Source organism: Mobula hypostoma, chromosome 28, assembly GCF_963921235.1.
Source record: "Mobula hypostoma chromosome 28, sMobHyp1.1, whole genome shotgun sequence".
NCBI lineage: Eukaryota > Metazoa > Chordata > Chondrichthyes > Myliobatiformes > Myliobatidae > Mobula > Mobula hypostoma.
In genome coordinates this window covers 25744478-25767832 of record NC_086124.1, presented here as the reverse complement: position 1 = coordinate 25767832, position 23355 = coordinate 25744478, and the positions used below count along the sequence as shown (strand labels likewise).

At 50.5% G+C, this 23355-nt stretch overlaps 1 protein-coding gene across 2 annotated transcripts in view; it reads right to left on the bottom strand.

Annotated features, from left to right (window-relative positions):
* The window catches only part of kdm5c (lysine demethylase 5C), a 131570-nt gene that overhangs the window by 21689 nt on the left and 86526 nt on the right, over positions 1-23355 (bottom strand). For both annotated transcript variants that reach the window (XM_063035217.1, XM_063035218.1), the window contains exons 9-19: positions 22772-22891; positions 21894-22052; positions 16180-16361; positions 14752-14914; positions 12629-12748; positions 9464-9658; positions 8914-9095; positions 5168-5292; positions 4463-4613; positions 3702-3816; positions 2199-2554 (exon numbers count right to left, since the gene is read on the bottom strand). In XM_063035217.1, the coding sequence (XP_062891287.1) occupies positions 2199-2554; positions 3702-3816; positions 4463-4613; positions 5168-5292; positions 8914-9095; positions 9464-9658; positions 12629-12748; positions 14752-14914; positions 16180-16361; positions 21894-22052; positions 22772-22891 (1868 nt within the window). The remainder of the gene's footprint in view (positions 1-2198; positions 2555-3701; positions 3817-4462; positions 4614-5167; positions 5293-8913; positions 9096-9463; positions 9659-12628; positions 12749-14751; positions 14915-16179; positions 16362-21893; positions 22053-22771; positions 22892-23355) is intronic.

Below are 23355 nucleotides of genomic sequence, written 5' to 3'. Positions count from 1 at the left end.
GTACGTGTCTGTGTCAGTGTGGGGATGGGGTACGTGTCTGTGTGAGTGTGTGGATGGGGTACGTGTCTGTGTGAGTGTGGGGATGGGGTACGTGTCTGTGTGAGTGTGGGGATGGGGTACGTGTCTGTGTGAGTGTGGGGATGGGGTACGTGTCTCTGTCAGTGTGTGGATGGGGTACGTGTCTGTGTCAGTGTGTGGATGGGGTACGTGTCTGTGTCAGTGTGTGGATGGGGTACGTGTCCGTGTGGATGGGGTACGTGCCTGTGTGAGTGTGTGGATGGGGTACGTGTCTGTGTGAGCGTGGGGATGGGGTACGTGTCTGTGTGAGCGTGGGGATGGGGTACGTGTCCGTGTGAGCGTGGGGATGGGGTACGTGTCTGTGTGAGTGTGGGGATGGGGTACGTGTCTGTGTCAGTGTGGGGATGGGGCACGTGTCTGTGTGAGTGTGGGGATGGGGTACGTGTCTGTGTGAGTGTGTGGATGGGGTACGTGTCTCTGTCAGTGTGGGGATGGGGTACGTGTCCGTGTGAGTGTGGGGATGGGGTACGTGTCTGTGTCAGTGTGGGGATGGGGTACGTGCCTGTGTGAGTGTGTGGATGGGGTACGTGTCTGTGTGAGTGTGGGGATGGGGTACGTGTCTGTGTGAGTGTGGGGATGGGGTACGTGTCTGTGTCAGTGTGTGGATGGGGTACGTGTCTGTGTGAGTGTGGGGATGGGGTACGTGTCTGTGTGAGTGTGGGGATGGGGTACGTGTCTGTGTGGATGGGGTACGTGTCTGTGTCAGTGTGTGGATGGGGTACGTGTCTGTGTGAGTGTGGGGATGGGGTACGTGTCTGTGTGAGTGTGGGGATGGGGTACGTGTCTGTGTGGATGGGGTACGTGTCTGTGTCAGTGTGTGGATGGGGTACGTGTCTGTGTCAGTGTGGGGATGGGGTACGTGTCTGTGTGAGTGTGGGGATGGGGTACGTGTCTGTGTGAGTGTGTGGATGGGGTACGTGTCTGTGTCAGTGTGGGGATGGGGTACGTGTCTGTGTGAGTGTGGGGATGGGGTACGTGTCTGTGTCAGTGTGTGGATGGGGTACGTGTCCGTGTGGATGGGGTACGTGCCTGTGTGAGTGTGTGGATGGGGTACGTGTCTGTGTGAGTGTGGGGATGGGGTACGTGTCTGTGTCAGTGTGGGGATGGGGCACGTGTCTGTGTGAGTGTGTGGATGGGGTACGTGTCTGTGTCAGTGTGGGGATGGGGTACGTGTCTGTGTGAGTGTGGGGATGGGGTACGTGTCTGTGTGAGTGTGGGGATGGGGTACGTGTCTGTGTGGATGGGGTACGTGTCTGTGTGAGTGTGGGGATGGGGTACGTGTCTGCGTGAGTGTGGGGATGGGGTACGTGTCTGTGTGGATGGGGTACGTGTCTGTGTGAGTGTGGGGATGGGGTACGTGTCTGTGTGGATGGGGTACGTGTCTGTGTGAGTGTGGGGATGGGGTACGTGTCTGTGTGAGTGTGTGGATGGGGTACGTGTCTGTGTCAGTGTGGGGATGGGGTACGTGTCTGTGTGAGTGTGGGGATGGGGTACGTGTCTGTGTGGATGGGGTACGTGTCTGTGTGAGTGTGGGGATGGGGTACGTGTCTGTGTGAGTGTGGGGATGGGGTACGTGTCTGTGTGGATGGGGTACGTGTCTGTGTGAGTGTGGGGATGGGGTACGTGTCTGTGTGGATGGGGTACGTGTCTGTGTGAGTGTGGGGATGGGGTACGTGTCTGTGTGAGTGTGTGGATGGGGTACGTGTCTGTGTGAGTGTGGGAATGTGTGTGTGTGTGTGTGTGTGTGTGTGTGTGGTGTGTGCCGTGTGAGGTGTGCGCGTGCGTGCAGTGTGGTGTGGTCTGTGCTGTGCGCCAGTGGTGTGTGTGTGTACGTGTCTGTGTGAGTGGTGTGTGTGTGTGAGTGGTGTGTGTGTGTGTGAGTGGACGCGGGTCTGTGTCTGTGAGTGTGTGGATGGGGTACGTGTCTATGTGAGTGTGGGAATATGTGTGTGTGTGTGTGTGTGTGTGTGTGTGTGTGTGTGTGTGTGTGTGTGTGTGTGTGTGAGAGTGAGTGTGGGGATGCGAGTATGTGCCTGTGTGTGTCTCTGTGTACGAACAGCCCACAGCAGGACCCATCTCTCCACCCACAGGAGAATCTTGCCCTCTCTTGCCCAGTGTACCTGGCCTCCAGGCAGATCGCGGCCTTCTCCTCCCACCGCTCGGAGATGGTCACCAGCTCCTGCAGCTCCACCATGGCTTTCTCCACAGCCGGCTGCGGCTCCAGTCGTGAACCCGACTCGATGAGCGGCCTCAGCTGGTCCAGCGTCACCTGCCCGCGGCCTGCCAGCGTCTGTCGCACCTCGCTCAGCCACTCGGCCTGCTGCGTCTCCTGCCTCAGCCGGGTCAGCTCGGGCAGGTCCAGCGGCAGCCGTCTTCCCCGCTCCATCAGGTCCCGGAGACCCCGCGAGCCCGTCGGCAGCTCCCTCAGCGCCGTTTTCACCTCTGCCTGGAAGGCCTCGGCCTCCTCTAGTAACCCCTGGTTCACAAGGCAAGAGGGAGAGAGAGACGGTGGGTGCGAGGCCAATTCCAAAATCAATGAGACCTACTCCAAATCAATCTAACTCTTCCTTCTAACAGAGCACTCAGTGGCTACTTTATTAGGTACTTGCTCATTAATGCACGTATCTAATCAGCCGATCATATGGCAGCAACTCAATGCATAAAAACATGCAGACATGGTCGAGAGGTTCGGCTGTTGTTCAGATCAAACATCAGAACGCAGAAGAAATGTGGTCTAGGTGACTTTGACCGTGGAATAATTGTTGGTGCCAGACGGGTAGTTAAAATATTTCAGAAACTGCTAATCTCCTGGGACTTTTCACACACAACAGTCTCTAGAGTTTGCAGAGAATGGTGCGAAACAAAAAAAACATCCAGCGAGCAGCAGTTCTGTGGGTGAAAACGCCTTGTTTTCAAGGTCCGAGGAGAATGGCCAGATTGGTTCAAGCCGACAGGAAGGCGACAGTAACTCAAATAACCACACATTACAACAGTGGTGTGCAGAAGAGCATCTCTGAATGCACAACATGGCGAACCTTGACGCAGACGACCACGAACATATACTCAGTGGCCGCGACACAGTGAATGTGGACAGGATGTTTCCTGTAGTGGAAGAGTCTGGGAACAGAGGGCACAGCCTTAGAACAGAGGGTCATCCCTTTAAATGAGGAAGAATTTCTTTAGCCAGACAATGGTGAATCTGTGGAATTCATTGCCACAGATATTCATTAGGTATATATTTAAAGCACAGGCTGACACAGGTTCTTGAAGTGGGAAGGGATGAAGGCAGGAGAATGGGGTTGAGAGGGATAATAAATCAGCCATGATGGAATGGCGGAACAGTCTCAATAGTTAATTGGCCTGATTCTGCTCCTGTGTCTTATTTTTGCAGTCTGCAAGCTTTGTCAAGAGTTGACCATCTCCAGGTGAGGTAGTGAGAGGAAAGAGTGTTGGGAGAGGGTAGGATCTATGTTCCCAGTGAAGGTGAGGATCAGGTGGGAAGAACATTTTGCTTGGTTGGTGGGTGGGTAGCGTTTTTCCCCCAGAGTTTGAGCTTGCCTCTGTGTGAGAGACGGGTGGGGGTGTGATGACTCGCAGAGTGAGTGGTGGAGGTGGAGAGTTACCTGTAAGTCACGGATTTCACTGACGGCGCACGGCAGGCAATGCAGGTGCTCGATGAACATCCGCAGCCCCTCCACCGTCATCCGGGCCGGGGACTGGGCGCTGTCTGTCTGGGACCTGGTTCAAGGAAGGCATCATCAGTAGGCACAAGGCAGAGATGGCGCAGGACAGTGTCGATTTTCTCTGTCTCACTCTTTATCTGTCTCTTTCTCCCCCACTATGTGTATCTCTCTCTCCAGCCTTTCCCTGTTACTCTCATGCTCTCCTTCTCCCAACGGTACTTCTCTCTCCTCCTCTCTTTCTCCATCTGTCTCTCTCTCTCCTCTCGCTTACTCTCCCTCTCTGTTTGTCTCTCTCTCTCCCCTCTTTGTCTCACCCCCTCCTCTCTCTCAGTCTGTGGCGCGTGGAAGATTTTGCAGAACAGAGGGGCTGGTTTCCTGGAGAGCACCTTGGGATGCCCCTGTAGAGATGAGGCAGTGGAAAGGTTGCAAAAGAAGGTCCTAAGAAGAGAGGAGGGACAGGGAAAGAGGGGAGACTTGGGGGTGAAAGGAAGAATGTCGGGAGAGGAGTGAAGTGGCTTGGGGTGGGGACAAAGGAAGGGGAGGACAGATGAAAGAGTGTTTGGGGAAAGGGAGGCAGGGCAGAGAGGTGTCAGAGGAGGAGGGTGGGGCCGGCAATAAGGTGACATGGGTAGGGCATGGGGAAAAGGCAGGGAAGGTGGTGCAGGTGGCGGGTGGTGAGCTGATCTCCCCTCCCATCCTACCTGACGCCCTTCTTGCTGGGAACCAGCTGCAGGACCTCGGCGATGCACTTCTCTGTCTCCTCCACGCTGCTCTTCAGCTGCTGCAGCAGGCTGCTGTCAGGGTACTTCCGCTCCTTTGCCTCCGACACCAGTGCCCTCAGCTCCTCCAGTGCTGGCCGGGGGCGGGGAGGGGAGCACAAGGGAAGAGGGAGGCAGAGACAGGAAACATTGAAAGAAGATGTCAGTTGTCTGTAACCCACCCTCACACAGAGACAGGGAGGGGTGTAGGAGAAGGGAATGCATCACATCACATCACAGAGATGGGATCAGAGGAATTGCAGAGACGTATAGGGAGGGGGTTGCAGAGACGGGGAGGGCAGTAAGAGAGGGAGGGATTACAGAGACAGGGAGGGGTGTAGGGGAAGGGAAGGCATCACATCACATAGTTGGGATCAGAGGAACTGCAGAGACGTATAGGGAGGGCAGTAAGAGAGGAAGGAATTACGGAGACAGGGAAGGGTATAAGGGCTGGGGGGGGTCACAGAGATGGGAAGGGGTGTAGGGAAGTGAGGGGTTATGGAGTCTGGGAGGGAAGTTTTAGGGGGCACAGAGATGGGGAGTGGTGTAGGGATCCGAGGAAGTCACAAAGACAGGGAGGAAGGTGAGAACAGTACTCATCAGCTCTACCTCCCCCACCCCACCCAGAGGGAGACAAACTGCCCTTACTTCTCCTCTGCTTGGTCTCCGGCTCCAGTGCTGCTCTCACTCTGGCCCCCCAGGTGTCGAAGGACTCGGCCCGGATCTTCAGCTTGTGTAACATGGCCGGTAACTCGTCCAGGGTATACCGGTACCTGCCGATGGGAGGCAGGGCGTCAGAGATTCTCACCTGCTACTAGGGTTATTCAGGCCTTTGAGCACATCGACAACAAACTGTTGGTCTGCCTGGTGTCATCGACCCACACCCGCCCACAGCCCTCTACACCTCTCCCACCCAAAGTGCTGCAATCGAATCCTTCTGTTCTACACCCACACCACCCGCCATGTTCCTCATAACCCACCTCGTTCTGATCTTGCACTGTATTATTTAGCTGTGCTGCACTTGCTCTGTAGCTGATATGCTACATTTGAAATTCTCTTTTTGTGTTTGCCTTGTTCTATCTCAATGCAGTATGTATAGTATTGAAGAGACATTTTCACTGTACAATAAAAAAAGTTACGTGGAAGCTTTAGAGAGAGGGAGCAGAGATTTACCAGGATGCTGCCTGGATTAGAGGGCATGTCTTATGTGGAGAGGTTGAGCGAGATAGGGCTTTTCTCTTTAGAGCAGCTGATAATAAGAGACGACTTGATTGAGGTGTATAAGATGATACCAGGTAGAGATAGAGTGGATAACTACAGACCTTTTTCCCAGGGAGAAAATGGCTAATACGAGGGGGGTTAATTTTAAGGTGATTGGAGGATGTACCTACAGAGTGTGGTGGGTGTGTGTGGAATACCCTGCCAGAGGTGGAGGTAGAGGCAGATACATAAGGGAGTATTTAAAAAATGCAAAGTAAATTTATTAGGAAAGCACATATATATCTCACAAACACAAGGAAATCTGCAGATGCTGGAATTTCAAGCAACACACATCAAAGTTGCTGGTGAAAGCAGCAGGCCAGGCAGCATCTATAGGAAGAGGTACAGTCGACGTTTCAGGCCGAGACCCTTCGTCAGGACTAACTGAAAGAAGAGCTAGTAAGAGACTTCAATGTGGGAGGGGGAGGGGGAGATCCAAAATGACAGGAGAAGAGAGGAGGGAGAGGGATGGAGCCAAGAGCTGGACAGTTGATTGGCAAAAGGGATATGAGAGGGTCATGGGACAGGAGGCCTAGGGAGAAAGAAAGGGGGAGGGGCCAGGGAGGAGATACGTCTCTACCAAAGGAGGTGTAGGGCGCTCCCTCCCTCTGCTAGCCTGCAAGTCACCCTTGGGCAAGGTGTAGCACCTGCTTAGCCCCACCTCTCACCCAATTAGGGTCACATAAAGCCATGGAAGCAGGTAGTGGATGGTCGTACGAGCAGCTGGTGCAGATCACAAGTCCTGGTTATGTGACCACTGACGCCAGGCAGACAATCTCTGAAGAATATTTATAATGACTTGGGTCACCTGTCTTGTAAAGACATTGCCCAGAAGAAGGCAATGGCAAACCACTTCTGTAGAAAAATTTGTCAAGAACAATTATGGTCAATGGAAAGACTTTGACCAGCCACATCATATTTCACTGCAGACAATGAATGAACACCATGAGATTCATTTGCTTGTAGGCATTTACAGCAGAACAAAGAGATACAATGGAATCAATGAAAAACTACACACAAACAACTAATGTGCAAAAGAAGACAACCTATGTAAAGCCTGTAAAACAAATAATAATAATAATAAATGTGGAACACATGAGTTGCAGAGTCTTTGAAAGTGAGTGACTTGAAAGGTAGTGGAATCAGTTCAAAGTTGAGATGGTAGAAAAGTGGCGGGCTATGTAGGTGGGAAGGGTTAGATTGATCCTAGATTGGCAGAACATGGTGGGCCAAATGGCCTACACTGTGCTGAGTGTTCTATGTTAATTCCAATAACAATACGTACTCTAGTTCAAAATCCCATTGTACGCCCAACTCCAGCACTTCCTCTGGCAGCTCGTTCCATGCACCCACCACCCCATCCCTGAGGCCCCCTTTAAATCTTACACCTCTCATGTTAAAGGTGTGCCCACTAGCTTTTGGGTTGCCAAAAGACTGGAATTAAAGATTATTGTCATTTGCACAAGCCCCTGTATGTAGGGTGGCAATGAGAAGCTCACTCACAGGCGCACAGCACTCACCTCATCTGTGCCCCTCGCAGGTTTATACACTTCATATATGGCTGTAACGAAACCCAATTTCCCTTATCTATCTATCTATCCATCAGGCACACTGACTCATTATCGCAAATATCTAATCGGCCAATCACTTGGCAGCAACTCAATGCATAAAAGCATGCAGACATGGTCAAGAGGTTCAGTTGTTGTTCAGACCAAACATCAGAATGGGGGAAGAAATATGACCTAAGTGACTTTGACTGTGGAATGATTGTTGGTGCCAAACAGGGTGGTTTTAGTCGTTTAGAATCTGCTGATGTCTTGGGATTTTCACATACAGCAGGGGTTCCTAACCTGGGCCTCTTGCTAAATGGTATTGGTCCTTGGTATAAAAAAAATTGGGAGCCCTTGCTCCGGAGCTTACAGAGAATGGTGCAAAAAACAAACAGAAAAATCCAGTGAGCAACAGTTCTGTGGGTGAAAGTGCCTTGTTAATGAGGTGAGAGGCAACTGGCAAGACTGGTTCAAACTGGCAGGAAAGTGACAGTAACTCGAATAACGACACGTTACAGAGCATCTCTGAACACAACATATCAAAATTTGTAAAGGATGGGCTACAGCAGCAGAAGGCCTGGACCTAATAAAGTGGCCACGGAGTGTATACCACTCCAAGGTGCATTAACAGTCCCAGTTCTGTGGGAGTTGTCATTTGTCATGGAGATCAGATACGAGGGGGAGAGGTGGAAGAAGGTACTGATAACTGGGTTTTGTCGGTGGGGGTGTGGACGGGTGCATGGGTGTGGGTGGGGGTACAATGTTTAGACAGGGAGGAAAAAAGGATTTGTTTTTTTATATATGTATGGTAGTTATTCATCATATCCAACCATGACAGGAGACCTATGCCAGAGAGCTCTTAAAGTAGAAGAGCTGTTGCTCTGAGGCATTTCCACTCTCTCAACCTCAGACGTCCGGGGTTCCTGTGCCTTGTCGGGCCCTTCGCTCTCCACGGAGCGCTGCAGAACAGCTTTCCTGGCTTTTGGATCTTACTATAGATCTCATCTGCCAGGCTGCCAGAGCTGACTTGATAGTTTTCAACACAGTAACAGTGACCCTTCAGCTCACCATGTCCATCTTCCTAGCGATACTGACTCCATTTACAAGCACGTATTGTTTGAAGTATTTGCCAGGATGATTTCTACACGCCAGTCTTTGCCTTGAGATTCCACAGGGTCTGAAGGAGACACATACCATTCAGATCCCCTCGAAACCTCTCACTCCTCAGGTAAGGGACGAGTGAAAACCCGGATGGACGGAATCAGGGACTGGATTCCCAACTCTGCTGGTTTTATGGCTTCTTTATGAGAATGGGGTGAAAAGCCAGATTGTCATTCTCTCAAAGGGCAACAACGGACACTCAGAAAGACGGACAGACAGACACTCAGTTAGCGTCCCCCACCAAGTCTGGGGAACATGGCCTCTCGGGGAGCTCTTGAGAAGAGGAAGCTGAAGTTAGGGAAGGAAGAGAAGGTGGAGGCGGGGGTAGAAAGCAGGGGGACGCAGTGGGGATGAGGTGGAGACAGTACGAGGGAGGAAGAGTGGGGCATGGGGATGGGGGGGGGTGGAGAAGGAGTACCTTACCTCAGGTAATGTCGGCTGGGTGGGCAGCCACACAGATCGTCGATGTGGTAGAGACAAACCAGCCTCTCCAGGCAGTTGTAGCAGGCCAGGGCCGACAGGAAGCAGGTGGTCTTACACTTGTCACACTGCCTCTCGTCGTCAGGCAGTAACTCAAACGCCTCCCTCTCTGCCTCCGTGATACCCTGTGGTGGGGGGAAGAGGTGCATCAGCCCAGTCATACATCCCCCTATCCCCACCATCCCTCTGCAACTCCTTTCCATCCATTCCCCTCTCCCTTACTCATCTGCACCCAACATACCTCTTCTCCCCTCCCTCAACCCTCCTCTCCGTCTTCTTTTTCCTCTCCTGTACAATCACCCCCTTCCTTACCTCCCTCTTCACTCTCCATCGTCCATACCCCCCTTGCCCTCCCTACTTCACCTGCCCAAACCCCTCACCCACCCACATCCATCTCACCCTCTTCTCATTCTCTCCTCTCTGCCTTCCCCATCCTCTCCCATTCCTCCTCTTCCTTCTCCCTAGTCCTCTTACCCACTCCCTCTCTCCTCACCTTCTCGAGCAGGGCCTTCCTGAGTTTCCGTTCCTCCTGAACCATGATGAACATCTCCTTGTGGACAGCCGCAGCCAGCCCCAGGTCCAGCTTCTCCGAGCAGGCCGCCATCTTGCAGATCAGCTCCTCGTGGGAAAACACGCAGTACCTCCGAAGCCAGCGGTAGTGCTCTATGCAGCGGCGTCCAGCCGGCAGCTGTGTACGCGTGCATGTGGGGAAAGAGTGCCAGGGCAGTCAGCAACCCCAATGCCAAGGTCACCCACAGCCCCAACCCTCACCCTGCACCCCCTCCCACCCAGAGCTGACACTACTCCACCTCACCCCCATGCACACCGCACGCGATGAATCCAATGGATTGGCACCGAATTGATTGCCAGAATGTGGTGAGTGATTAAGCCTTCCTACGTGTGGAGGTTTCTCTCTCTTTTGATGCGGGCGCAAGTTCCTTTCACCTCTGTACGTTAGCTGGTGTGTATCATTACCAACACGACTCAGTAAAAAAGTTCAATCACACTACTCCATCGTGTCTTGCTCTGTGCACACGTAACAGATGCGGCCCCGTCTCTCACACACACAGCAGCTGAATCCGGAAACAATTAACAGCACCGGTCTCTGCTGGAGGTGGGGAATTGGCGGCGGAGAGAGTCAGCAGCATTAAACTCCTGGGCTTTAACACATCGGTGATCTGCGCTGGACCCTGCACGTAGCTGCGATCACTAGGAAGAGTACGGTGTTCATTCTCGACTGCCCTTTGGTTGAGCTTGTCACTCAAGTGTGCCAGAGACCTTTTGGTCCAACAGTTGCATGCCAAACATTATGCCAGCCCCACCTGCCCGCATTTGACCCATATCCCTCTAAACTAGGGGTTCCCAACCTGGTGTCCACAGACCCCTCGCTTAACAGAATTGGTCCATGGTATAAAAAAAGTTGGGAACCTCAGCTCTAAACCTTTCCTATCACATACCTGTCCAACAATCTTTTAAATGCTGTTAACGTACTTGCCTCAACCATTCCCTCCGGCAGCCCGTTTCACACACCAGCCAGTCTCTCGGCAAAGAAGTCATTACCACTCTGGTCCCTCTAAAATCTCTCTCCTCTCACCTCAAACTTATGCCCTCTGGTTCTTGATTCCCTAACCCTGTGTAAATTCACCCTCTCTACGCCCCTCATGACTTCAAAACAGCTCTATCAGATCACTTCTGAGTCTGCTGGGCTTCAGTGAAAAAGGTCCCAATCTGTTTAGTATCTCTCATCACAACCCAGTCCCTCAAGTCTCGGCAATATACTTGTAAACCTTAAAATCACAGCGGTATGGCAGCATAGCGGTTAGCGCAATGCTTTACAGCACAAGCTGTAAGATTCAGGTTTGATTCAATTTGTATGTTCTCCCCGTGACTGTGTAGGTTTCCTCTGGGTGCTACTGTTTCCGCCCACGTTCCAAAGACACACCGGTTAAGATTAGTAAGTTCTGGGCATTCCACATTGGCACCCAGCACAATCCTCATTGATTTGATTTGACGCAAATGGCGCATGTCACTGTTTGTTTTGAAATACATGTGACAAATAAAGCTAATCTGTAAAAATCTTACATCTCCTCTACACTCTTTCCAGGTTAATGGCTACCTTTGATTTTAAGATTTATCAGTATGTTGCCAGGACTCGTGGGACTGAGTTACGGTGAGAGTTACTAAGCAGGTTGGGACCTTTCCTATAGCACAGCAGTCAAAACCGGCACAATACTCAAATGTGGCCTCACCGACGACTCACACAACTGCAACTTAACATCCCAACTCCCCATTCCCACTCTGACATGTCTGTCCACAGCATCCTCTACTGTCACAGTGAGGCCACGCTCGGCTTGGAGGAGCAACACTTCATAGCCTCCAACCTGATGGCATGAACAGAGATTTATCTAACCTACGGTAACTTCCACCCTTTTCTCTTCTTCCATTTCCCATTCTAGTTCCCCTCTCAGCCCTTCTCTTCTCCTCAGCTGTCCATCACCTCCCTCTGGTGCCCCTCCTCTTTCCCTTTCTCCCATGGTCCACTCTTGTCTGCTATCAGATTCATTCTTGTTCATCCCTTTATCTCTTCCACCTATCCTCTCCCAGCTTCTTGCTTCATCCCCTCTCCCCCATCCATCCACCTTCCCCACTCACTAGTCTCACCTCTCACTTGCCAGCTTGTACACCTCCCCCTCCCTCCCACTTTCTTATTCTGGCTTCTTCCCCCTTCCTTTCCAGTCCTGACGAATGGTCTCGGCCCAAAACGTCGACTATGGATTCCTCTCCATAGATGCTGCTTGACCTGCTGAATTACTCCAGCATTTGTGTGTGTTACTCTGGATTTTGAGCACTTGCAGAAATTCTTGTGTATCCTCTTTGCTCTGACTGTTGAAGACCTGTGAGCCAAAAGCACTCTTCACTGCCCTGTCTACCTGCAACACCACTTTCAGGGATCCAAGTACTTGTCTCCTTGCTCTGCCCTAATCTGAGGCTTTATAAGGCATTCATCAGACTGCACTTGGGGTATTGTGAGCAGTTTTTGGCCTCTTATGTAAAAAAGGACGTGTTGGTATTAGATAGCATTCTGGAGGCTCACGAGAATGATCCCAGGAATGAAAGGGTTAATGTATGAGGAGCGTGTAATGGCTCTGGGCCTGTATTGGCTGGAGTTTAGAAGAATGAGGGGAGATCTCATTGAAACCTAGAGAATACTGAAAGGCCTAGATAGAGTGAACATGCAGAGGATGTTTCATATGGTAGGGGGAGTCTAGGACGAGGGCACAGCCTCAGAATAGATTAGAAATACATCCCTTCAGAACAGAGATGAGAAGGAATTTCTTTAGCCAGAGGGCGGTGAACCTGTGGAATTCATCGCCACAGGCGGCTACGGAGGACAAGTCAGCGGCTGTATTTAAAGCAGAGGTTGATAGGTGCTAGATTAGTATGGGCATCGAAGATTACAGGAAGGAGGCAGAAAATGGGATTAAGACGGATAGTAATCAGTCATGATGGAATGATGGCATAGACACGATGGGCAGAACATCCCAGTTCTGCTCCTCTGACTCATAGTCCTGTGGATTCATTGACCACAGCAGTCAGGTAATACACGCGTTTCAGAGAACAGGACCGATGCTCAAGGGGTTAGCCCCAGCCATCCTACCCAGTCCGCAGTACAGAAGTTGACAGCCTCTGCAAAGTTGTATCCTTGGTTGAAGCCGCTGTGATAAGCCCTGGGGAAGGTAATGACGAACTCTCCTGCACACTGGTTGGTCCTTACCACCTGAAAGACAGTAACACACCATCACAAATTCCCAGGGTCAGACACAGAGTGAAGCTCACCCCACACAGTCCCATCACACACTCCTGGGGTCAGATACAGAGTGAAGCTCCCTCCACACTGTCCCATCACACACTCCCAGGGTCAAACACAGAGTGCAGTTCCCTCCAAATTACTGAGGACCCTCATCACCCAGGACATGCTCTCTTCTCATTGGCACCATCAGGGAGGAAAAGCACATCAGATTTCTGAATGGCACACGAATCCATGAACACTACCCCAATATTCCTGTTTCAGATTAACTGTTTTTTATTGTAACATAGCAAACTTTTGATGTACTTTATTGTACTGCTGCTACGAAACAAACAACTTCACAATGTATGTCAGTGACAATAAACTTGTTTTTGATTCTCCTTCGTTTAGGGCAGGGGGTTCCCAACCTCGTTTATGCCCTGGGCCAATACCATTAAGCAAGGTGTCTGTGGACCCTTGGTTTAGGAGAGTGTAGGAATGCGCCATAAATGCTGGCCAGGTCAGAGGGTGTAAAGGTAAAGAGAATATCATTGGGAAGGGGAACACAGAGGGCGGCATGTAGCCTAGCAGTTAGTGCAACGCTCTTACAGCACCAAAAAGCCGGGTTCAATTCCTGTCAGTCTGTAAGGGACCAGAGGGCACAGCTCAGAATAAAGGGATGCCCATTTGAGATGAGGAGGAATTTCTTTAGCCAGAGGGTGGTGAATCTGTGGAATTCATTGGCATGGATGGCTGTGGATGCCAAGTCATTGGGTATACCCAAAGAGGAGGTTGATGGGTTCTTGATTAGTAAGGGCATCAAAGATTACAGGAACAAGGCAGGAGAAAGGGGTTGAAAGGGATTAATAAATCAAACGTGATGGAATGGCAGAGCAGACTCAATGGGCTGAATGGCCTAGTTCTGCTCCTATGTGTTATGGTCTTGTGGTTTATTCGAGGAACCATGCAGATCCCTGGTACTGAACCCCATCCAAATTCTCCTAAACCACAATCGAGATGCACAGGGCTACACTTAGTAAATCATCCGGTCCTGGGTAAAGTACTGAGCACTGAACAGAGAACAGTAAAGCACGGGGGAAGGCCATTCAGCCCATGATACCTGTGTTAGACAGGACGGCCAATTAAATTTCCTCTACCTCCAATCCTGGCATATTCATGTCTCTGTGTCACAGCCTTTTCCAACACTAACCCTGACAGCATGTCCCAGGCATGCTACTGTGGGGCAGTACAGTAACATAGCCAGTTAGCGCAACATCATTACAGCAACAGGGTTCAACTCTCGCCGCCACCTATAAAGAATTTGTATGTTCTCCCCAGGACTGTGTGGATTTCCTCCGGGTGCTACTGTTTCCTCCCACATTCCGAAGACAGACTGGTAAGGAAGTTGTGTTCTCCATAATTATTATCTTGAAGCGATCACATCTGTTCCCAACACGAACCTCCACAATCCAAAGTACACTACTGTGGGGCAGCGATTCGCCTAACACTATTAAAGTGCCTGCGACTCAGGTTCAATTCCCCCCGCCGCCTGTAAGGAGTCTGTACAATGCAAAGACATATGGGTGAGGGTTAGTGAGTTGTGGGCATGTTATGTGTGGCGACGCTTTGCTCCTTGTGGCACAAGACTGTGCAGATTGTAGACAATGCATTTCACTGCGTGCGTCCATGTACAGGTGACAAATAAAGTTAATCTTTACATAATTGGACAGGGGGACTCAGAGGGTGGCATAGCAGTGGTGGTAGTGCCAGCGACCCAGGTTCAACTCCAGGAGTTGGCACACTCTCTCTGTGACGCCGTGAGTTTCTTCCGGGCACTCCAGTTTCTTCACACATCGTGCGGGGCAGAGGTTAGTTGTCCAGTCTCGTAGGGAGGGAAGGGCCTGTTACTGTGCAGTACCTGGAAAAAAGATTCCCTGGGTTTTCCAGCAAGCGGGAACGCGGGAGGAGCAGGGACAGGGGGTTTGGATGCTTACGGGCACTCCGTGGGACATCAGGATGTTGGGGTTCATGATGGTGACCAGCTGGTGCAGAAGGTCGGGCTGGCTCTCGAACAGCTCTGGCGTCAGCTTCTTCATCACAGCCTCCAGCTGCTCAGCTGCGTACGCTGGCACACCATACCACGTCTTAGGCTCTCCCCTGAGGAAGTGACGGGACGAGGGTGAGTGACTTAACTACCAACAGTGCCCACCCACACCGCCCCACACACACTCACTCCTGGGCCTGCAACCTTAGTAATGCTGGACCAATGCATCAAAAATTCCCCTGGGCTCTATATTCTGTCCCTCAGCTTCATGCTGACATCTCCAAGTCAACCTCATGATTAGAGGTGGCTCTGTAACCTGTGAACTCGTTCCTCACTCTGTAACCCGTGAACCCTCCCCCCCTTGTAACCATGAACTCTGTCTCCCGTAACCCGTGAACTCCCCCGTAACAGGTGAACTACCCCCCCATAACACATGAACTTGCTCTCCGTTGTAACCCGTGAACTCACCCCCCCTTGTAACCTGTGAACTCGCCCCCCCCATAACCCGTGAACTCTCCCCCTTTGTAACCCGTGAACTCTCCCCCCCCCCGTAACCGGTGAACTCACCCCCCATAACCCGTGAACTCTCCCCCCATAACCCGTGAAATCTCCCCCCTGTAACCCGTGAAATCTCCCCCCTTGTAACTCGTGAACTCTCCCCCCTTGTAACCCGTGAACGCTCCCCCTTGTAACCCGTGAACTCACCCCGCAACCCGTGAACTCACCCCCCCTTGTAACCCGTGAATTCAGACCCCCTTGTAACCCGTGAACTCACCCCCCAACCCATGAACTTGCCCCCCTTGTAACCCGTGAACTCTCCCCTTGTAACCCGTGAACTCGCCAACCCCCTGTAACTTAACTAGCTTCCTCCAACTCTGTAACCTAAGAACTCATTCTCTCCCTTGTAACTCAAGAACATGATCTTCCCCCAACTCTGTAATGTGAGCATGTAACTTGAGAACTCATTCTCTCTCCCTGTAATTCCTGCCTCCCAGCTCTGCAACACATAAATATGCACATGCTCCCTGTAACTTGAGAACACAGCCCCACATTCAGCACTCCACTGCTTCATATCTCTCCCCTCCTGTGGGAGATGACACTCAGCATTGGAGGTAGTTGATGGAGTAGCTCCCGTGATCCTTGATGATCCCCTCCCCTCTGTCCCAAGTCTCTTCCCCTTCACCGCCAAATGCCTCCCCACTCGCCGCTGTCCTGTGTCTTCACCTTCTCTCCCCCCCAGTGAGCTGGACAAACGGCACCCACAAGTGGAGTTAGCTGAAGGAATGGCTCCCATGGTCCTTGAAATCTCCCTCCTCCCTGCTGCCCCACGTCTAAACCCACCCCACAGGGGCCAGTCGGCCGGTTGCTGGTTACCTACCAGTGCAGGTAGTTGATGGAGTAGCTCCAATGGTCTTCGATGTGCCAGCAGAAAGCAGCGAAGCACATGCCCACGTAGAGCCAGGGCACCTTCATGCCGGAGATGTCGGCGTTGATGTGGCACAGCACTGACTGTTCCAGCACTGGCATCACATTCAGGTTCCAGCCGCACGCCGTGTACTGCTGTAAGGAGGGGAGAGAGAGGCACGGCTGATTCATGGCATTTGTGGGCAGAGGATGGGACGGGGAAGGTTAGGTGGTGCCCTAGGAGCGCGAGCGGTGACAGCCCTCGGGTGGGCACCTCCTAAGAGGATATTGAGGGAAATGAGGAGGGAGGAGTGATAGCCAAGAGCCAGCGAAAATTCAAAGAGCTGAAGAGCAAGTACGTGAAGGGCTCACTGTGGAGGGGTGGTAGAGGCAGAGAGACAGAGAGAGAGGGGGGAGACAGAGGGACAGAGATAGAAAGAGATAAATAGAGGGAGATACAGATAGAGAATGCGACCATTATGAGTTCAGTGGGGGCTTTACGTGAACAGCGCTCCCCCAGGGAATTAGGGAATTGAGTGCATTATAGATGGTAAAACTGTAATTTGAATTCAGTAACTGTATTTTAACCCCTACCCTTTGTATGTCTCTTGTATTTGAATAAAGTTTTGCATGCTTATTTATATTTTAAAAAATGGATGGTGGTGCACACTAAGATAGATTTAAACTGTGACAATACTCTGTCTAGGGATTACTCCTCAGAACAGCTGAGGATTATCCTCACATTGGTGCTGTACCTCACTTGTGCAGGGAACTTGACAGCAATAACGACGATGTTATTCTGTGATGACTATTAAGTAGTTTGAGCTTCATTCTGCAGGAACCATCTCATTTTACCTTGAAGTACCCAACAAGAATCTCAGTTGAATCTTTCAGTAAGCTCGGTGACCCATGTCACACACCAACTCTGAATATTCAACCTGACTCAGTAGCATAAAAGATGATTTCTCATCTAACGCATGCACACTGTAAACATACTCGTGTACCCACTGTTTTCATTCATTAGGATAATGGAACTCTGTGCTTGCCCTGCAGAAAGAATCTGCTTACAACATTCCCATTTTGACTTCTGCAAAACCTGACTAAACTTTTAAGAAATTAGATGTTAAGATTTTCAAAATAAAACGGGGTAGTAAGGAGGGAGTGCTGCATTGAGGGAGGGGCGGTGAGGAGACAGCACCTTGCTGCGGGAGAGGTGGTGAGGAGAGAGCATTGCGGGAAGGGCGGCGAGGAGGATACTCCATGCTGTGTGAATTGCGGCGAAGAGTGGCTGCTGTGCTGTGGGAAGGGCAGCAAGGATAAATGCAAGTCTCTGAAATGGAGGAACTAAGGGTGGGGGGGGGTGATGGAGATTTGATGGGATGCGTCGCAATGCTCTGCCTGGATACGGAAGGTTGATCAGTCTGAATGGCACACTCTCCTCCTCCCTCAGTTCATGCTCCCTTCCTCGATGCTCTTCCAACAGCTACTCAGCATACAAGCAATGAAGCAGATGGCCACTAGATGCCAGGATCACACAGGCATCGATGGACGGAGATATTGGGTGAACGCAAGAGATGACTGACGCTGGAATCTGCCAGAAGACCTCAGCTGGTCGAAGAGTTTCTGTGCCGGGCAGTGGAGATGGAATAGTCGATGCTTCAGGTCGGAAGTCTGCTGTATCAGGTTGATTAAAAGAATGCTGCAGAAACATACGCGGCCAGTGGATGATGTGGTGAATGACTGGGCTTCCTACATGTAGGAGGCACTCTCTTTTGACTGCGCATGCGATTCTGTCTTGGTGGACCTGGTTCATCGCTCCCACATACAAGTTGCCCACCACATACTATTACTAACATGACTCATTAAAAACGTTTACTGTTGATACTCTGTTGTTGCTCTTGCCCAGCGGATACATAACGGAAACAATAGGAATTCTGCAGATGCTGGAAATTCAAGCAACTTTTGTGTGTGTTGCTTGGATACATAACGGAGCCTTCTGATGCAGGGTTTTGATCCAAAGAGTCACAGAGGGTCCAGAAAAGATGTGCTGGCACAGGACAGGGTCCAGAGGAGGTTCACAAGAATGATTCCGGGAATAAAAGGGTTAATGTATGAGGAGTGTTTGTTGACTGAGCCTGTACACAGTGAGGGGGGAATATCATTGAAAGCTATTGAATACTGAAAGGCCTAGAGTGGAGTGGATGTTTCCTATAGTGGGCGAGTCTAGGATGAGAAAAGTATGGCCTCAGAATAGAGGGACATCCATTTAGAATAGATGGCTGTGGAGGCCAAGTCATTGGGTATACTTAAAGCAGAGGTTGACAGGTCCTTGATTAGACAAAGTATCTGAGATTATGGTGAGAAGGCTAATGGGTTGAGAGGGATAATAAATTAGCCATGATGGAACGATGGAGCAGACTCGATAGGCTGAATGGCCTAATTCTGCTTCTATGTGTTATGGTCTTGTGGTGAATTCGAGGAACCATCCAGATCTCTGGCACTGAACCCCATCCAAATTCTGGTGATCCACAACTGAGATGCAGGGGACTATACTTTGTAAATCACCCCGGCCTGGATGAAGCACTGAGCATAGAACAGAGGACAGTAAAGCACAGGAGACCATTCGGCCCACAATATCTGTGTAAGACATGAAGCCCAATTAAATTAAATTTCTTCTACCTCCAATTCTGGCATATTCAGGCCTCTGTGTCACAGCCTTTTAAACACCACTATTGTATCTGACTCCTACACTAACCCTGGCAGCCTGCTCCAGGCACATGGACAGTAACATAGTGATTAACGTAACGTTATTGCAGCCCCAGTAATGGGTTCAACTCCTGCCTCTGCCCGCAAGGTATTTGATGTTCTCCCAGTGACCGCGTTGGTCTCCTCCGGGTGCTCTGGTTTCCTCCCACTTCCCAAAGACCTATGGGATGTATGTTAATTGGTCACATGGGTGTAACTGGGCAGCGTGGGCTTGTTGGGCTGGAAGGACCTGCTACCATGTTGTATCTCCAAATAAAGTAGAATACAAAAATAAATAACTTGCCCTGCACACCTTCAATCTTACTCCTCTCACCTTAAACACATTCCCTCCAGTATTTGAAATTCCATCCTGGGATAAAGATTCTGGCCGTCGACCCTATCGTTGTCCCTCATAGTTTTATAAACCTCTGTAAGGTCTCCCCTCAGCCTCTACTGCTCTACAGAAAACAGCACAAGTTTGTCCAACCTTTCCTCATAGCTCATGCTCTCCAATCTGGTCAGCATCTTGATGAACCTCTTCTGCACCCTCTCCAAAGCCTCCACATCATAGAGACATAGACCACTACAGCACAGAAAAGGCCTGCTTCCATTTACCCTACCTATACCCCTCATGATTTTATAAACCTCTATCAAATCTCCCCTCATTCTCCTACGCTCCAGGGAATAAAGTCCGAACCTGTTCAATATTTCCCTGTAACTAAAGTCTTCAAGTTTCGGCACTATCCTTGTAAATTTTCCCTGCACCTTTTCCAATCTTATTGGTATCTTTCCTGTAGGTAGGTGACCAGTTTGGGTGGCGGGGTGGAGATCCGTCTCTACCAAAGGAGGTGTAAGGCACTCTTCCCTCTGCTAGCCTGTAGGTCACCCTTGGGCAAGGTGTAACACCGGCTTAGCCTCATCGATCAGGGGTCATGTGAAGCCACGGGAGGAGGTGGTAGATGGTCGTATGAGCAGCCAGTGCACATCACAAGTCCTGGTTCGGCGACCACTGACACCAGGCAGACAATCTCTGAAGAGATTGATAATGGCTGGGGTCACCCGTCTTGTAAAGACTCTGCTGAAGAAGGCAATGGCAAAGCACTTCTGTAGAAAAGTCTGCCAAGAACAATCATGGTCATACAACACAACATATAATGATGAGGTGACCAGAACTGCACACGATACTCCAAATTAGGCCTCATCAATGTCTTACACAATTTCAACATAACATCCCAACTCCTGTACTCTGCATTTTGATTTATGAAGCCAAGGTGCCAAAACCTCTCTTTAAGGCGCCATTTCCAAGGAATTATGGATCTGTATTCCCAGATCCCTCTGTTCTATGTCCTTCCCATAATGGGGTAGCCAGAAATGAACACAATATTATAAGTGTGGCCTGATCAAAGTTTTATAGAGCACCGTGACTTCCCGCTGCTCAGAATGATGAAGTACATCTTTATCACATCTCTTGATGTGTCCATTTGCCGGGAACTGGGGACATTACGCAGAGAATGAGTGAGCAGGGCAGCCAGAGAGCAGATGAACGAACCATGCCTCTCTGTGGAAGTTGATGATGGATTAGGTTGTTTAATTGTTATTTTCTTTGCATCTTAACAATTATTTGCCAGTACCTTTCATGACTATTACGTACACGTAATGTTTCCTAGTGGTCACAGTATGCAGATGCAGTTGCTCAGTGTGCCCCCTAGTGGCTACATTTGTATGATTCTGGAAAGCTGTGTTATTTGAATAGGGGCTATCTGACTGGCTGATTGTTATCTGCATATTTGAATGGAATGCTTCTTACTTATGGAGTATAAAAAGAGTTGACCATGTGGGTGGCACCATCCCCTCTGTGACTGGCTGCATCACAGCCTGGTTTGGAAATACCAAAACCCTTGAATGGAAAATCCTACAAAAAGTAGTGGATATGGCTCAGTCTATCACGGATAAAAACCTCCCTACCATTGTGCACCTTGAAACAGTGCGCTGTCACAGGAAAGCAGCATCCATCATCAAGGACCCCACCACTCAGGACAGGCTCTCATCTCACTGCTGCCATCAGGAAGAAGGTACAGGAGCCTCAGGACTCACACCACCATGTTCAGGAACAGTAAGTACCTCTCAACCATCAGCCTCTTGAACCAAAGGGGATAACTTCACTCGCCCCATCATTGAAATGTTCCCACAACCTATAGACTCACTTTGAAGGACATTTCATCTCGTGTTCTCAATTATTTATTATTGTTATGTCTTGCAGTTTGTTCCCTTTGCACACTGGTTTAACGCCTAAGTTGGAGTGGTCTTTTATTGGTTCTATCTATTATGGTTATTATTCTATTCTGGATTTATTGAGTATGCCTACAAGAAAATGAATCTCAGGATTGTATGACATAAATGTACTTTGATAATAAATTTACTTTGAACGTGGTCACAGTATATATATGCAATATTCAGTGTGTCCCCTAGTGATTACACATGTATGATTCGCTGGAAGCTTCTCTGGTGCTGCATTATTTGATTGGCTGTTTCTTATCTACAAATTTGAATAGAATGTTCCTTATCTATGGGTATAAAAAGACCTGACCACACGGTGGCGCCATTAGTCTCCCCTTTTTGCTTCTCCCTCTCTTCACTACCTAACCTCCAACACTGTTCGGCAGCATCCATGGAACAATCGATGTTTAAGGCAAAAACCTTTCATCAGGACTGGAAAGGAAGGGGGCAGAAGCCAGAATAAGGTGGTGGGGCATTGAGCAGCTTGAGTGTTGGGATCTGCACAGTATAACGCTTGACTTTCCCCCATTCCAACGTGCTCTGGGCACGACCGACAGCCCCAAGTCCCATGTGCCACACAGAGGAGGGGACTGGGTGCTCCGGGGAGAATTGGCCGGTTGGATTAAAAATAAGCGAGGAGGGGCTTCAGGCGCCGCGTCTACCTACCTCCTCCTCTGGGGCCAGTTGTCGCTTGCCGCCCTTGGTGGGGAATCCGCTGCCAAATTCCTTGGAATGGATATCGGCCCCGTACTCCACCGTGACATCCTCCTCGATGCTGCTGACCAGCCGCCAGAACTCCTTCTCCACCAGCTCAGTGGGCACCATCTGTAGACAGGCCGGAGGTCTGGGTGAATGAATGAGGGGGAAGGAGGTGGCTGTGGATCAAGGTGCAGCGGCTCAATAGGAAGTGGGAGAATAAGGTGAGGATCGAGAGGGGAGCGTGCGAGGAGGGTGGGCATATCATAGGGGCAGCAGAAAAAGGGGGCAAGGATTGTGGGGGAGTGAGGGAGAGGAAGCTGGAGAGGTAAGCAAGGGTCAATGTAGAGGGGCAAGAGGGAGGAGGGTGATTGAGGAGGAATGAGAGAAAGGGTGGCGAAGATCGAAGGGAGAATGAGAAGGGACTAGGATCAAGGGGGAGCAAAGATCAAGGAGCAGCAACAGAGAGGGTTGGGTATGGATCGAGAGGGAGATGCGGAAGAGGGGGAATGAGTGTGAGAAGCGAGGAATGAAGAGGAGCCAGAGGGTGTGACGATCAAGGAGGAGTGGGAGAGGGGGCTGAGGGTAGTGAGGGCTGACTGTTGAGGGGGAGCACGGGGAGGAGTGAAACGGAGACAGAAAGGTGGTGAGGGTCAAGTGGGAAGCCGGAGAGGGAGAACGAGGAGTGAGGCAGGTTGCAACAGAGGGGTGGTACAGTAAGTGAAGGAGGGGAGAGCAGAGGAGAATCGTGGGCAAGAGGGAACAGAGCAAGGCGAGGTGTGATGGACAAAAAGGTCGAAAGCGTGCCCTTGAGTGAGAGAGAGAGACGCAGCAAGCCACAAACTCACGTGAGCGGGCATGTTGAAGTAATCGGATTTGAAGCTGTCCGCCATCTCCCCGAAGCTCTGTAGAGTATACTCCCTCGTCGCCTGTTCGAAGCCAAAAGCCTCAGCCGGTTTTTTACACTCCTGAAGGATGAGAGAACCAGAAATGGCTACAGCTCAGAGCAAATGACTCACAGACACCAAGAGGAGGAAGGGTAATGAGAGGAGGGGGAGCATGAGGACTGATAAGACTTCGAAACATATCCCATTAACTCTTAATTCAATTAACACAATATCTGAAATTCATTGCACGCTGTGAACCAATGCCACACCCATCCCCACCGGTACCGTACCCTGATGCTATACAGTGACAGTCCCGTCCCCACTGGTACTGTACCCCTGTGTTATACAGTGACAGACCCGTCACTGGTACTGTACCCAGTGTTATACAGTGACAGACCTGTCCCCACTGGTACTGTGCTCCAGTGTTATACAGTGACAGACCCGTCACTGGTACTGTACCCAGTGTTATACAGTGACAGACCTGTCCCCACTGGTACTGTGCTCCAGTGTTATACAGTGACAGACCCGTCACTGGTACTGTACCC